Source organism: Falco rusticolus, chromosome 3 (assembly GCF_015220075.1).
Source record: "Falco rusticolus isolate bFalRus1 chromosome 3, bFalRus1.pri, whole genome shotgun sequence".
Taxonomy (NCBI): domain Eukaryota; kingdom Metazoa; phylum Chordata; class Aves; order Falconiformes; family Falconidae; genus Falco; species Falco rusticolus.
The window spans coordinates 11,148,656-11,161,989 of NC_051189.1; the positions used below are offsets into that span (position 1 = coordinate 11,148,656).

General features: G+C 41.6%; 1 protein-coding gene across 1 annotated transcript in view; it reads left to right on the forward strand.

Annotated features, from left to right (window-relative positions):
- ANKH (ANKH inorganic pyrophosphate transport regulator) overlaps positions 1-13,334 on the forward strand; it is a 113,634-nt gene that overhangs the window by 74,473 nt on the left and 25,827 nt on the right. Inside the window, exons 5-8 of the mRNA XM_037379573.1 lie at positions 113-283; positions 889-1,023; positions 3,580-3,672; positions 7,461-7,556. Coding sequence (XP_037235470.1) covers positions 113-283; positions 889-1,023; positions 3,580-3,672; positions 7,461-7,556 — 495 coding nt within the window. The remainder of the gene's footprint in view (positions 1-112; positions 284-888; positions 1,024-3,579; positions 3,673-7,460; positions 7,557-13,334) is intronic.

Genomic DNA, 13,334 nt, shown 5'->3' on the forward strand with positions numbered 1-13,334 from the left:
ATGTAGTCACACATGGTCGGTTGTTCAGACGGACTAGCTTGGAGTCAGACAGGAGATATATTGGTCCTAAGAAACACACAAACTACTGATCATTTATTTGTTTGTCCTACAGGTTGTTTTTGTAGCCATTTTGCTTCACAGTCACTTGGAGTGCAGGGAGCCTCTCTTGATCCCAATCTTGTCCTTATACATGGGAGCACTTGTCCGATGTACCACATTATGCCTCGGATACTACAGGAACATACATGATGTAATTCCTGACAGAAGTGGGCCTGAAATGGGGGTATGTCTTAATACTTCGTGCTTTTTCAAATTCAATAATCTTAAAGTTGCTTTTTGTGTTATAAAACTGTATTAAATTACTGTGCATGAAGGGCCTCCTCTCTCTATTCTGCAGGAAAAAACATTTTCACTTAAAGAGGCATGGTAGAAAATATTCCAGCAACTGTGTACTGTGGTACAGATGTGCTGTCTACTGAGCACCTCTGTACTGAGCTTTATACTGAGCTGTAAGACAGCACAGCATGAACTGACTGGACACCTTATTTCACAGGGAATAGGGTCTCAAAATTCCTCATTTTCCCCGAATGTCATATTGGTTTTCACGTATCTTTGTCTGGCAGCCAGAACAAATTATGCAGATAGATATCTTATGCATTATTTATTGAGATCCATGACACAGCTTCTTTTGAATCAGTATTGCTAAAGAGTGAAAATATTTTAGGTTCCTCATATTGAAAACTATTGTAATGAATGTACCAGAACTGACAGTGGGTGGGAAAAGCAAAAATCCGTTCTCTGTGCTTTTGATTCAGTTCTGCCATGTTCTTTTCCAAACCCACTTTTTTTTTTTTTTTTTTTTTTTTTGCTTTTTCCTATGTGTTGCAGGGAGAGGCTACGATAAGGAAGATGCTGAGTTTCTGGTGGCCTTTGGCATTAATTTTGGCAACTCAGCGAATAAGTAGGCCCATTGTCAACCTTTTTGTCTCCCGGGACCTCGGTGGCAGTTCTTCAGCCACAGAGGTAAGAGATTCATTGCTCTCTGTTACTGCAAATGATCCTTTACATGGAGTTACCTCCGTGTTTCTTTTCTCAGCCATGCTGACAAGAAAAAAATGCCTTGTCTCTTTATCCTTGAAGAGAGTGCTTGGATTCTTACCATGAGGGTTTCTGCCAGGCCCAGTGGGACCTCACCCTCAACAAGAGCAGTAGAATTTTTTCACTGAGCAGTTTGTGCATCCCAGGTTTTCATGCTTTACATATAAGTACATACGCTCCTGATCATTCATATCCCAGAAATTTTAGGACTTATCAGCAGTCCCATGTTCCTCTGTTTCCTGTCATGTGTATTTATGGCTGTGCAAACTGATGTGAAGCTACCATTAGAAGTCAGTGCATCACACGGAATTGGGTAGAGGCTGAAGGAAGCACGTAAAAAAAAATTGTCTCCTGATTGCGATATGAAATGCACCCTGTTTCTCTTGAGGAATTTCACATTACTCCAGTAGTCACCTACAGGTGATGGGAGCTGGACTTTGATTTTAATGCAGAGATTTCACCAATGCTCACCATCAGCTGACCTGTTCTTTTACGAAGTCAGGGGGACTTTTGCTGCCAGTTTCAGTGGGAGGATGTCTAGGTCCATGCAGCCGTTAGCAAATCTCTCATGTTCTTTCTATAGAAAAAATAAAGCTGTAAGATACTATACGGAAAGGAAAATTCAAACAGCTGATGTCTAACAAAAGTTCTGTCAGCACTGCTAATTTGACATATTTGATACTGTGTACTTCACTCACCCAGGAGTTGCCAGTGACTGCAAATAATCAGTGGTGGAGAGACAATTTAGGAAATGTAATGCTTTTACATGTGTAAATCAGGAATCAGTCTATATGTTAATATCAGTCTCAGAAAAAGAGGAGCCAGAGTGGGTTAGCAGAGATAAGTTTTGCATTTCTTGGTAACTTTTGATTTTAGATATATCACATTTGACAGCTAGCTAGACAATTGCGTTGTGTTGCTATTAGGATGACTCCAAACCTGTCACAGCTGGTGGTCTGCTGGCCTTTTTACAGTAACAGTAATGGTCCCATTTCAACTTCCTCTGATTTCTGAAATAATTGCCTCTGAAAAGGGAGGTACTGGCAACACAGATAACGTACATTTCTGGAACATCAGTGTACACAGGAATTTCATAGGTCCCCTGTTCAATAATATCAGCAACTTCAGGTGTGGACAGGAGGTCCCTGTGAAGGGCTAGGCTGTAGCATGTTCGTGAGGACAAGTCCACTTGCATGACCAGCTCCCACTGCTTCTGTCTGGACTGCCAGCACAGTCATGGTGATTGGGGTACCTTTTTTTGGTGTTGCCTTTGATGGGGGACTTTTTCATCTGTCAAATACAGGTTCTAGACATTTAGGAAAGCTTTCATGCCATTTTTGGGGATTCCACCAATTGGGGAAAAATACTGGAAGAAAAATCACTGCTAAAAACTTTGATAGTTTAAGTGGAATCTAGCATACCAAATGTGTTAGTGAAATACTGTTTTCTTTAACAGTTACTGTGTCTTTGCAGTCTTTTTGGATTTCATCAAGGAAATAAGCAAAGTATCTTTTATATTCGTTATTCGATTTAACCTAGTTAGATTGCATAGAGATGGAAGTTCTGCTGAAAATAAATAATGGGAGTGGGATTGCAATTAAAAAGGGGTGCTGTCTTAAAATTCCAGTTTGTTTTCTTTGAACCAATTACTCTTTCAAGGTACATTAAACATTATTAAAGCTATTATTAACATGGAATAATCTATCCCACTCTCTTCCTCTCTGTGGATATCACTACTTTCCTCCTTTTTAAACAGCACACGGAACAAATTAGCTTGCTACACGGTCCCATGTTTGTATAGACCTTTTAACCAAGCAAGGACAGCAATTGCATTTATAATGAGAAAACGGGTTCGGATATAACCAAGAAAGAGTGCATCAAAAGTTTAGGAGTGAAACAGAGACATCATTACTTTAAAAAAAGTCTTTCTTAATGCTACCATTGCCAGATGTAAAATGAACCTGACTTGAGGTGGATTGTATCAGATCTGAACCTGCAAACAAAAGGCCATCAAACACTTTGATTTCTGGAATTAAGAGTCAGGCAGTTCTGTACAGATGCACACAGTCTCTGAGGACTAGAAAACTTGGGGTGACCACAGATTCCAGGCAGCTACAGGAAGAGCTCCCTAAACACCCTTCCTATGTGAAAGACATGAAGTACATGTGTTTGGACTTTTTCTTTAGAAATCGGAAGTATCAGCAAAATCTTTCATATATTAATATGTGGGGCGGGGTGTGTGTGTGTTATATCTTTGATGCACCTCTTGGACTGCACTTGTGAAAGTACAAAAGGGCCTAGTTTTAAACAAATGATGGCCACTCTGATGGTCTTTCTGAAACAAAGAGCTTCCATTTGCCTGACTGGTTTCTTGCTGTGTCAAGGTCAATGTGGTGATACTGGTAGGAAATGGCATCCTGTGTTAGTTTAACTGCTCTGTTCAAAGATTTGAAGTTCGTGTTTCCCTGTCTGTCTTCACAGGCAGTGGCGATCCTGACAGCTACGTATCCTGTGGGACACATGCCGTATGGCTGGCTGACAGAGATCAGAGCAGTATACCCTGCTTTTGACAAGGTGAGTGCCCATGCTGGAGGTATAATAAATACCTTTTTTCTATTTTTGCATGCATGGTCCCGCTCTTTCTCTCTGTTACATTTTAATCTAGGGGTGGCTTCAGTGATGTCAGAGGAATTTCTGCCAAACAAATATGAAGAAAATTAGTTCATGGCTCCATAATCAAGTGTAACAGATTACTTTAAAAATAAACCAACCAAAGATTACATAGGGCTCTATTAATGGCCATCTATTGTCTTGCTTCTCTTTACTTTTGCTTTTGCTGCCTATTGTTCCTTGTCCCACTGATTAGGTTTCCTTAAAATCCTAGTTAAAATGAATTGCATTTTGGTGGCTTCAAGCTGTGGTCTGATTTATGGTTTTAACCTTAGCTCCATGTTACAAGGTATTATGCTACCTTTTGAATAGATAGGTGCTGTATTTTTTAGGATTAAAAAAAAAGTCCTCACTTACTCACTACGATGTAGCTACTTAGCTAATGAAATGATTGCTCACAAAGTGTCCATCAGTGAGTGAGCAAGCTCACGTCTCTGCTGCAGATTCTGCAGTATCTCTCAAATGGGTTTGGGTTCATTTGCTCAGTATTTAGCAAAGGTTGTTTCACAGACTGACAGTAACACAGATAACATAAATTTTTTCAGTAGCACTGGTTTAGCTGACCAAGACTATGAAGATTTTTGTTGGCAGGTCATGTAATTACATAAGCATAGTAGGACTGCTCCTGGAATTGAGCACAGAGTAAATATAACCAAAATTAATTTTGTTTAGACACTTTTTTTGCTCGGTTTTAGAACTGGTACTCACTAGCCCATATGTTGTGCGAAGAACATTTGTGTCCTGTGACCGTCTTAATTCAAATGCCAGATCCCCTCCTTCCCTTTATTTACCAATTAGTAACTGAACTTTCTGGTTCCAAGTACCGATGAAAAAAAATGTTTGCTTGCTGTGGGATGTACTTAACTGAAGCAAACCCTGTTTGATACGACCCACCATATTTCTGAGTATTTAAAAACAAAACAAAGAAAGTAAAATCAGTCGTAACTTCCTAACTTGCCTGTGTGCAACTAAATTGACCTGTCAGATAAAATGTTGCATGCAGGCTTTCTCAGAGGTCATGCTACTGAAAGGGAACGGCAGATGAAAAACCAATAACCTGCAAGTTAAAAATGTTTTGGAACAGGAAACACAAGGGCTGCTAACCTCATCTGTTAGAGCCACAATCAAAAGCACTATTGCCAAGCAAAATTAGCAGCTATTAAGACTCCTAAATTCAGGTCTCCTTTAGCTGGTGGAAGACGTGCTGACAACTTTAGTGGTGACAGGATTAGACCATGATTTGTCTGCTTGCTGATTTCAGTTAAAAGGCTTCTCATAGAGCCCTTGTGGAAAAAAAGTGAGGAAGAAAAAGCCAGGATAAGACGTAGATAGGTACAGTTTATCTAATAGCCAGAAAAGTATATAACGGGGATTTTAGTTGCCTGTTTTAAGAGCAGTTTGGCATAAAATGTGCTAGCTAAGGTAGCAGCAGTATAAAGGGTCTCATCCTGGCAACCTTGTGTGCAAATGCCTCCACCAAACCAGAAACCCACAGTGGGGTTTTTTTTATATTGCTGTGAGAATTGCTTTACTCTTGGTCCCATGTCATTCGCATGTCACCGTGCCTTTCAAAAGCTTTGTTTCCTTAAGCTAAAGCTTTCTCGGAGGAGTCCAGGTAGAAGCACATTTTATTTCTGGACTCTGTAAAGCTTCCATTGTGATTTTCAGATGCCGAAACAATTTGCATGCATGCAAACTCAGAAAGCTGGCAATGCTGATGATCATCAGAAGCACACTGCTATGCCTTAGCTAACTGATGGTACTTGGGATCCAGATAGTGTGCCCCTCTTCAGTGGCTCTACTGGAGAAGTCTGCTTCTTGTCTTCAAAGGGAAATTGTTGCCTCTGTTCACATTTGTAAGAGGGATGCAGGGTCCTGCTTCAGTCTTTTATAAGACTCTGTGTCCAGAGCAACTTCTTAGCCTAGCAGTTACACTCAGGTTGAGGGTTACTGCTGATTTTCTGAAAGACAACAGGCATATTCTAGTTCTGTGCTCTTTCTGCTGTTTTATATGGTGATGATGCCTTTACTCTTAATGGCCTGTGCCATCTGATTCAGACCAACAATACTGACTGTGAGAGGACTTGTGAATGATATTTATCTGATTAATAAATGAGAATGGATACTCTTTTTGCTCCGTAATCTGCATAGTGTTTTGATCCAAGAACTAGATGGTGTGCAAGAGATAGGAATAAAGAGTATGTGGTCAAGAGTTAGAGCAAAGGGCAGAATAAAGCAAGGGCAGAGTTAGCAGCAGCAAGGTAGGACCAAACGAGAGTCCTTTTTATTCACAGCCCTTTTGGATGGCTGGATTTGTGTGTGCTCTCTGTTATTTTAGCCTTGTTAGAAAGTTGAGCCATGCAACAGAGTTTGTTTAAACACTTGCAAGCGATTCTCATTCTCATCCTTATATATGTGAGGCCTATCCTCACATATGTAAAAGCTAACAGTAACAAAGTATTTCTTCAGAAACACAAGAAATAACAATAGATGCATGAATAAAATGTTTGCAGAGAGTTTTCAACACGTGTTCCCAAAACCAGCAGATATGGGAGTTGCTTCCTTCTTTAGGGTCTGGGTTGTCTACGTGGATTGTCATGAACCCAAACTTCCAAGCAGATATTTAGGCAGGACTGTGGGGCTGTCTGTTGCTTCACCGATCTCCACAAAAGCTTTAAACTGCAAAATTCCATCAACTAGTGGAATGTGAAATGGTGTACTCTTCACAGACCTCACGTTTGGTTTGTCCACTCCCAAGATGTATTTGCATAAGTTTCTGTTTCTCTTATGAGCAACTTCAGTAAAGGAGGCTGACCATGTGACAGATACTGCTGTTCTACCTGAGTTACATCAAGGATGACTAAATGTTGTACCACATCTCAAGGTGCAGGTTTTGTCAGCATGGGTGCACACGTGTATTTCAAACAGCTCCAGGGTAAATGCAATAGGTGACCCAACAGCCTATTGCTACAGGGCTCCTAATGGCACCCTGCTTTTGATATCCCATCCTCTCCTTTCACAGACCATTTAGTTTGTTTTTGTGTTCCCTGAGGGCAATTTTAAATCTTCAGCTTCATTTGCTATATTGGACATTTGGAAGAGGGCTTTTGTTGTTGTTTTAAATAAAACTTGGCTGCCATGTGAGTACAGGGCCCATGTTCAAGGTAGAACATCTAATAGTCCTAATTATGTTCTGTTCATTAAACTGCATTAACAGAGCCAGCTGTTCCAGGAACTTTGTTTATATTACCTACTTGTCTAATTGTATCAGTAAGGGTGCTGGCATTGGTGTATGGATTTGCTACCACTCTGGTAAAACGGAATGCAATCCTCTTTTTCCTGTGAAAACATGCTACAGGCTTTAAACTGAGGTAAAAAAAATCACATGGAGTTTCCTTAGAAAGAGCTACCACCCTTTTTCAAAGCTGAATTTGTTAAATAGGACTCACTCCTTAGAAAAGTAGGGAGGTTACTCAGCATTCGGTGACCATAGGAGCAGTTGCTGTCAGTTTAAGCGGAAGATATTCTGTGGTGGTACAAAGTACTCAGAAGGCACGAGGTTAAAAAGCAGACAAGCAAAGGCGGACATGCAAGAGCACAGACAGTCAGGCCCAACCCGTGACCCTGGTGCCGTCAGCGTCCCAGTAGTCTGGAGCCAAGCTAATGCTCATTATCTCTTTCTCTTACCCTAGAATAACCCCAGCAATAAATTGGTGAACACCAACAGCACCGTCACAGCGACACATATCAAGAAGTTCACTTTTGTGTGCATGGCATTATCCTTAACGGTAAGAAACCTTTGTTCAACTCTTTGGCTTTCAACTCAACCAGAAAATTATCTCCTCTACCTAATGCTAAAAGCACTAGCGGTTCAAGAAAGGTGAGTTGTCTTTTCTTACGGAGCTCTGTTGCATTTATCTGGAGGAGGAAGTGTGATCATAGTACTGGAGCACTAAGAAAATAAGCTATCATTAACTCAGGCTAGATATCTTAGGGGCTAGAATTATTTTATTTCATTCTCAGTACTTTTCATTTCAAGTCGGTCTCCACATGCAAGGAGATCTATCAGAGATCTTTTTTTTTTTTTTTTTTTTTTTAATGAACAAAACCGCTGGTAACCAGCACGTCAGGGAAATGACAGACCACGTTTGTCTCACGTGCACCCTGTACCCAGGCGTCCGTCAGCTGCTGTGGATGGTGGGAAGGGCAGCACATGTGGGAACGGCCATAGCTATTCCCTGCCCCTCACACAGCACTGGCTTTCCATGCTGGGGTTACTTTCATGCTTGTTGGTTTCGTTTACTCTCAAAATGAGCTAAAAAGGGCAGTCTCAGAGGTGGTGCTGACACTGGCAAAAGGATCTAAAGCCTCGCCTGTGCTGGGAGGCATTGCAAGGGGCTGACATTCAGGGAGAAATTTTGCTGCAGCGTCTCAAAATGGCCAGCTTGCACAAACATACAGTGCGTCTTCCCCAAGAAAACTTGTTTCTGCACAAGTCTTCTTAGCAACAAACAGGCAGTTGTTGAAGAAAACTCATGCAGGTGGTGAGGGTCATAGCAAATAATGGAGCAGATGACCAGGGTAAATCCAACTCATGTTTCTACACAGGATGGATTTACATTAGTGCTTGGAGCTGGTCAACCCGCCCTGTTTCCACTTGAGGTGGACTTGCATTAGCAACCGTAGCTCTGTCCATGACAGTCGTTAGCATATTTGTGATCTGTCTATGGTGTCCTAAGGAGTCCTGGGCTGGCTCCTGTGATGGCACCACCAGGCGCCAGGACCACCAGGTCAGTCATGGCAGGGGCTGGCAGCCAGGGCCGGTCCCACCCCCAGCCAGGAGCTTTATCCCCAGTGTTGAGTACTTTCCATGGAGTGGCTGGCTGCTTTATAACTCTCTTCTCCCCATGTTCACAAATTTCCTGTTGAGTATCAGAGGGCTGACATAATTTCTCACTCCCCTTCATTTTAGTGTAGAGACTTTCTGATTTAGTTGCACGTGGCCTATACACTAGGAGAAACTAATTTACATCAGAGGAAATCTTGCAGTACACAAGCCTGAAGTATTTGTAACCATCCCCCGCCACTTGTCACATCCTGAGAAAGTGGGATGTGGTACTCTGTCTTACTTCACAATTGAAAATTAAGCGATTCCATCCATACAGAACTGAATTAGATTTCTTCAGCTCTTTATTTCATATACTTTTTCCCTAAACAGCTACAACTGGCCACCATCAAACACAGAATTGCATGAGCCAATGTGGCATGTCTTCTATTAATTTCCTAGACTTAAGCTTGAACAATTTTCATGTGGCTTAGAGACCAACAGCTCTGGTTCTAACTTGGATTTCCTACAGCATGTAATGGAGACACATACCCCTCCACTGAACTGGCCATTGTCTGGAGACTTTCCACAGCTCACACGTTACTTACCATCACACACACTGAGGTTTTCTCTTGTGTGCTGTGCCAGGCTGAGGTTATGTTCTGTACAGCTGGAACCTCCCTTGAAGTCTGTCAGTGTTGTTACAGACGCGTGAAGGGAACAGCTTTCCTCTTTATAAACTGTTCTGAGAATAGTTTCACTCTCAAAGCTTTCTCTGAACTGATCATTTTCTTAACCCTTTTAGGCATTTGTCAGCTTACTGGAGTTCTGATCATGAACTTCTCACATTACTATCACCATCTTCTGCAGAGTAATTTTTAATTACTTCAACAGCCTTTTTTTTTTTTTTTGCAACTTCACAGGATATTTTTTCCCCAAAATTCTCCATAGTACTTTCAAGGGCAGTTCTTTCATAAGCTCATCATGAGAGATTTATCCACACTGCAATTCCAGAAACACTTTTGAGGTCCATAGCTTTTCCTGTCCTGTTTCTATTTTTGCCTACTAGTGACAGATTCTTAGGATTGCTTGTCAACAGACAGAGCAGAAAAATAGACACGTGAGCTCTAAAATCTCAGTTTGGTTCAAGGGCCTGAGCCTGCAAATGGTTCAGCACACAAGCTCAGTAGGTGTCGGTACGAGTCAATTTATCACGTGCCACACATTCTAAGGAACTGGACTTCAAATTTGTCTCTCTCACAGCCAGCTCAGATGGCCACTGTAGCTGAGCTTTCGCAGTCATTGGTGATTGCTGTGTTTTTCTGGAGGGACTCTACTGCAATGAGTGGCATCACCATTGGTAACACCTTGTTCTTGGGGATCAGTGAGAAAGTGGGAAACAGGCACCCAGGCTGACGGAGAGATCAAAACAAGTCAAATACTTAGACACATCATGTGAATGCATTCTCCAGTGGATGATCTATAGGAGGATTCAGGAAGATGGAAAGATAAAGGAAGTCCATTAACCACTGGAAAAAATAACAGTGAAACTTTTAGTATGAGCAGCAACCATGCAGGAAAGTACCCTTCCAGTGTAAAATTCTGGAAAACCTCTCAATCATTGAAGACATGCTTTTTCATAGAGTTGGAAGAAAAATGTCCTACCTGCTTCCACAGACCAGTCATACCTGCACAAGAAGTACTATAAACCTACTAGTGCAGCAGAAGCCCTTGTTCACTCTTGTTGATAGTGGCAGTATTGGGTCAGAGTAGAAAAAAAGGCACAGTTCTGTTAAGAAACATAAGTTGAGGGGGGGTTAAATCTTCATGGGATCTGAAAGGCTGCACTTGAGCCTTCCCAGGCTGACTGGAGAGCATGCAAATAGGTTCTGCCAAGTGTAATCATAAGTACTGTCTTACGGCTCTGAAGCATCAGGCAGGTATCAAAGCTGCTTCTTCAGAAACTGGGAATTGGTTGTATTGTTTAGTGAAAAACATGTAGACAAGCTCTTTTATTTAAAGGCTGTAAATAGAAGCCATTGGACTCCCAATGCGTAAGTGAGCTGATGTGATTAGTCATATTGACACAGCTTTGGTTGTAAGGAAGCAGTGACTCCTTCCAACAGCCCTATTTTGTGACTATGTAACTGAATGTAAACTTTAAATAGCAGAAGGAAGGGTCTCAGCTGAAGAATTTTGCCCATACAATTAAGAGACTTGTTCTGATTTTAAAAAATAAGGCATGCTTGGTAAAATAATAAAAAAAAAATATCTCAGCTTAAAGAGTGTGCATAAAGCTGCTTGCAGTTATTTGCTAATTTACTGCCATTAGGCACTTCAGGAAAAAATGCTTCATTTTATATATAAGTAGAGATAATGCTTTGACTACAAGACTTCCTGCCATTGCCAGAGAAGGCTGCTGAAGAACTAAACTCCTTTGGTTCAATGCTAGACCTGTTCAGATGACCTTACAATTCAGCCCTGAAATCACTGCATACTTGTAAACTAAGTGAAGACACAGACTGATGAGAAGGAAAACTGCTGCATTTCTAGCACACATCCCTTTGGTTGTGGGATGTGTCAGCCTCAGTATAGTGAAGAAATCCCAAAATAATTTGTCTGGGTGCTATATTACTGCATTTCTCCATTGCAGCAAAGGTTTACTTTGTCAAGGAGGGCATTCCCTTGCTTGTAAGCCGTGCACAGAGAGGCGGGCTGTGCAAGGAGTGAGCTACTCAAGGGAACCCTGCCTTACCCAGCAGGAGTAACAACAAATAGGCTGCACTTCAGCATGTTTATTTTTAGAATAGTGGTAGTGTCTCTGAGCTCAGACATGTAGACAAGTATAGACAGTGCAGAATTCAGGGGGTTTCCAAGGCAGCCTGTAGGGCACAGCTACTGCCAAATTACCTTTCTCTTTCTTTCCTTTTTTTTTTTTTTCTTTCCCTTCATTCTGTCTCCGTTCTCTAGTTGAGCTCTTCCTTAAGTCTTCTGCGATGATACAGAAGTCGCAGTCAGTTAAGTTCCTTTCCCCTGGCTAATGTTAGCTTCTGGCAGCCATGTGATTAGCATTTGGTCATCTGCCTCTGAGCTACAAGGCTTTCCAGGCTGATTTCATGTTAGTTAGTGCCTGCTATCAGGAATTGATGAGCAGAGGGCTCCTTTGGGAGGGCACAGGCTCCGTCGCTGCACCTGCTGCTGCCCACTCCATGTGGCAGTCATAGCCATGCCCTCATGCACATGTCTGTGTGCATACCCTGTGCAAGTCAGTGAAGTTGAGTGCCCTGAGGTGAAAGCAGGCCATCGATTGTGCAAGCAGCTATAGGGAAAGTGGGACATTTAACTCTGAGGGGACTGCACGTGGTGGCATCTGTTCATATCTCAGTCAGCTTGGAAGGCAAGCGATGTCTTACAAGAGATGTGAGCACCCTCGTATAAGTGACTGCCACTGGGGTAAAAGCGTGGCTGGCTGAAGCAAGATCATTGCATGAGGAGCATACACGATGCCGATCACAGAAAGCAGCTTCTCAGAGACCACTGTGAAAGTTCCCTAGCTCATCATCACTAAGAGTGGTCTGTAATTACTTGTTTGTTTATACCAGGGAAGGAGCAATCCGTTCTTACAGCCGTAGTTAGTGAACTACGCTATTCAGTTCAGCTTCCCCTTCAAGCATCCTCAGGTGGGACAGACCACGGTGCTTTAGGGATACATTTCCAAACACCTGCTCCTGTTAGCAGCACGGTTCCCGTTAACTAAAGCGTCACCAAGACACGTGACCTGTGGTATCTTCGTATTCTTGAGTGCTTTTTGTATTACAACAGATTTTCCCTTACCAATAAGACAGGCTCAAGGTGGCAAGGCGGACATGCTGTGCGTACCATGTCACGTTCATCTGTCTGTCACCAAGTTAACGTACAGCAGGAGACTTGCACAGTACTCCTCCATTTTAACACATGTTCTATTAGAAACAGCTGAAAGCTCTTTCCGGCTTTTAAGTGTAATAGTACCAGTGCTATTATAAAAGGCACTTCAATGCGGTTTTGCTTTTTTTGTAAATGGACACATAGTTACGGACAAACAGGAAAAGTAGCAGTTTCCGTGAATAAACAGACTGATTAAGGGGAGGAGCTAACTGTGTAGAATGCTACCTTACATTTAATCAGTGGACACCACTTAAGAAAATTCAGCTGTTCAAGTTTGCCTTGTGATTTTTCATTCCTTTCTATTCCAAAAGGAGACTGAAAGATAAAGTGGAGGGAAAGGTTTCACATTTATGCTCAGATATGTGTATGGGTTATGCAAGGCTTACCAATTTTAGATTTACTTGTTACAAACCACAGACTGGTAGTAACTGTAAAACACTTTCATAAAAAACAATCGTTCCATGAAGTTTCAACTACAATGAATGCTCAGGCACTGAAGCTCAGCAAACTGATATGCATCAGTTGTGTTGTGATAACCAAATTCGAATGCCAGGTAACCTGCATTGGATTTAAATCTCAGTGAAAGTTTACATTTAATGTACTTAGGAGCAAACATCTGGTCAGTTTACTAGTTTACATGTTTGGGCCTGAGAGTTGAATATGTGTGTGTCAATATATGTCAAAATGTCATCTGCTTTATAGTCAGGTGATTGAGGAGTCTAATGATAGCTTTAAAATGTTTCTGATACTGACAATATTACTTTGTATATTCTAATTAGACCACTTTTTATATTCTGTAATAAAATATTACAGCTTT